General features: G+C 30.4%; 1 protein-coding gene across 1 annotated transcript; it reads left to right on the top strand.

The window, feature by feature from the left end:
- The first annotated feature begins 966 nt into the window (after nucleotides 1–966).
- On the top strand, nucleotides 967–3,406 carry LOC127263022 (mitochondrial import inner membrane translocase subunit TIM8-like). The gene is made up of 2 exons (XM_051291940.1): nucleotides 967–1,056; nucleotides 2,921–3,406. The coding sequence occupies exons 1-2, from the start codon at nucleotides 1,009–1,011 to the stop codon at nucleotides 3,107–3,109; spliced, it is 237 nt and encodes a 78-aa protein (XP_051147897.1). The 5' UTR covers nucleotides 967–1,008; the 3' UTR covers nucleotides 3,110–3,406.

Here is a 3,406-nt window from a genome sequence, read left to right as displayed (position 1 = left end):
ATACTTAGATAGAGGAACGTATCGAAAAATTATGTGTTTTTGTATATAAAGACGGGCACGAGTGTAGGAAAATAATGTAGAATTTATAATAAATTAAAACATCGTAGATATAATTATGCTGAATATAGTAAAAATATTGAATTTGAATGTTAAAATTATAAAAAAATTATGATAAAAAATAATAAAAATGATTATAGAAATTTTGTGATTGAAAATAGTAGAAAAGAATAAAAAGGATGTTGCACTTTATTTACTCTTTGTCATTTGGTATTTAAAATATTAAATAATATATTTTTACAATAAGATGAAAATATGAAAACTTGTGTTTTAATTTTTATTTTTTTTTTTCTTTCATATGTATAAATTTGTAGGTAAAAATATGGAGGAAAAATTACGAAATTCTATTGAAAGTATCATGAATTGTATTTTTAATTTCATTATAAATTCATAATATGAATAACTATTGACGATATTAATTCAATTATAAATTCAGTGACTATGTTGTTTTATCTACACGATTTCTCATATTTCACGTAAAAAAATATTAAAATACAAAACAAACACACATTATTCACTAAAAAAATTTCTATCAAATACCTACACTTCATTCAATATATTACACACACAAATATAAAGAAATAATAATAATAATAATAATTCAGATTTCAATAAAAAGTTTATCAAATTATAATAATTCAAAAAAGGTGTCAAAAGTAGATGTAGCAAAAATATTTGGACAGAAGAATTTTTATTTTTTATTATTTTTATTTTTATTTTTAAAAAAAAAGGTTTTTTGAAAATATTGAATAAACAATGAAGACCAGAATGTAACAACTAGTCCAAGCCCGTTTTCTTTACCTAAACCCACACACTCGACCCGACCCGGATTATGGCCCAAATCCACATATTCGGCCCAGTCCAGCATCTGTTCCGGCGCTTATAATGGTTTTGTTAGGGTTTTTATACTCCAAATTGAAGTGCTGTCGCTGAATTCGTTCTACATTTGCAATGGATCCTTCATCGCTTAATTCCCCCGAATTGCAGCACTTTCTTAATGTAAGTTTGTTAATGCATATATATGTGTATATGTATGTATATGTGTGTGTATTTTTGTTCGGTTGCAATTCGATGTGATGAATTTGTATAGAAATGGTAGGATACCAGTGTTTTGATTAATATGTTGGAAGAAAGTTGTTGAGGAATGGTGTTTTACGGTGTGTATTTTGGCTTCTTGTCTGTGTTGTTTGGTTGAAATTTTTTGATCCGTCGAACCCTAAGATTTTCCACCATTGTTGTAATAGCAGCTTCGGACGGTCTAGCATGTTTTTATTGGACGAAGTTAGGAAAATCTCAGTTGGTGTGGGTGTTGGAGCTTCAAACTATGTCTGATTCCATCATTCTATGCTAATGGCAGAACACGAACCAAATTCCATTCCATTGACTTGCTGTTTCATCACTGAATTGCTTTAGTATATCTGATAATCTCTTTTAAATATTGATTATGGATAAGATTTAATTTCTAAGTCCTTAGTCATTCGAAATAAGTTAAAGCCAAAGTTGTATTTTTTTACTTATAGCCTTCAAATTACTCATCTATTTATTTAATTTTATCGTGTTGTTTTGAATACTTCTGTTTATTTTTTATTAACAAGCTATCAGTTAAAAGAAATTGCTTGATATACAGAGTATTTGCTTGCTAAAAATCAAGAAGAATCTGATTTGATGATCAATGGGGTAGGGTAGGGACTCCTTGTTAACATGATTTATGCTAACACGTCTATGAAATTTATTTAAAATTTCAACTTCAGTTGAATCCTGGGATTGTTCATCTTCAAGCAACCCGTATAAAAATATGATTGTTTATAGCATATGAATAAAGTCCATGCTTGTCTTGTTGAGTAACATCTAAGTAGAGAGTATGGTGAATTGAATTTACATTATATATGATTTTACTAAACATGCTAGAGTTCAAAATAATAGAATTTTATCATTTAAGTAAAATAAAGTTCAAAGTAAATCCCTTTATTGTGGTCTTCAAAACATCTTTCAAGGTGAGTTTCTCATGATATACAATTAAGGTTAAATTCCATTTCAGATCCATCTGGTTGACTTCTGCCTTCAATTTTTGTGTTGACCATAGAACTTCTTTCTGGCTTGAACCCATAGGGTTTTATGTGAAAAGGATTCTTATCCATGAACCGGGGGCGATTTTGGTGCTAATTCACATTTTTGTTCAATTTTGATCTTTTTACTATTCCCATTCACTTGAAACATAATGAGCTTGGTTTTTGGGGTAGGTGCGTGTTTGGGGACAAAGTAATGAAGTATTTCCGCTATTCTTTCACCTAATAAATGATCGATTCTGTTGCAATTGAATGTGATTGTCAAACAGACCAAAATTTAACAAAATGGATGAATAAGGATTAAGTTATCTCCAAGGACCAAAATGAATTTTTACCAATATGATGTAACTTTCTATTGAATAACTTCTAGGCAAGATTGTTGTTTAACATAGTGTTAAGAGCAAAGAGCCGGTGCTTGTCTACTTGTTTTCTTTCTTCTCTCTTTTATAAAGGTTTTAGTTTCGATGTTTTTTAGATGAAATAGTCGCTGGATGTGATTGTTTGTATAAAAAATAGACATTGGATAAAATATTTTTTCCGAGGGAAATAGAGATTGAATATAGATATAAACAAAAAACCCTACTCTATAAGTGGCCTTGGCATGTTGAAGGAATTACATAGAATCATTTATGTTGTCGTTTCATTCGATTATCCCACAACTATTAGCCATCGGCATCTTTTCATTCTAGAATTCTCGGCATCCTCCATATGCTTTCGCTGGTTATCCTTCCATTATTTCCGTCACAATTTTATTAGTTATCTAGCAACATTCGATTCTAACTCCCTAATATTTACAGCAAGAAAAGGAAAAGGCCATGGTGAATGAAATGATCGGGAAACTTACATCAACATGCTGGGACAAATGCATCACGGGCACTCCCGGGAACAAGTTCAGCTCGAGTGAATCCAGTTGCCTCACGAACTGTGCCCAGCGCTATATGGACATGAGTCTCATGATCATGAAACGTCTCCAACAGGGAAGTTAAACGCTCACTTTATCTTCAAATATGCCGATAAATTATTAATTTTCGAACATATATTATTTTTTATATTCTCTTCTTTGTTATTGTTCTACTTGGCTTTGTAATGCCTTCCATGAGTAATTTTGAGTTTCACTCTCTTTGTTTTCGGTTGTTTCCGCTCTATTGTACTACCTTTGTCTCGACGAAGGTATTTATTTGGATTTTTAGTTGTAGATTAAAAAATAATAATATTTTATCATTCAGTGGAAGTGTGTAAGATAATTTTGACATTTTCGTTAGGTATAACGGTGTGTTTATTTA

The sequence above is a fragment of the Andrographis paniculata genome, unplaced genomic scaffold (assembly GCF_009805555.1).
Source record: "Andrographis paniculata isolate CXL003 unplaced genomic scaffold, ASM980555v1 Contig66END, whole genome shotgun sequence".
NCBI lineage: Eukaryota > Viridiplantae > Streptophyta > Magnoliopsida > Lamiales > Acanthaceae > Andrographis > Andrographis paniculata.
The sequence above is the reverse complement of the archived record's forward strand: the minus strand, read 5'-3'. Positions and strand labels throughout refer to the sequence as shown.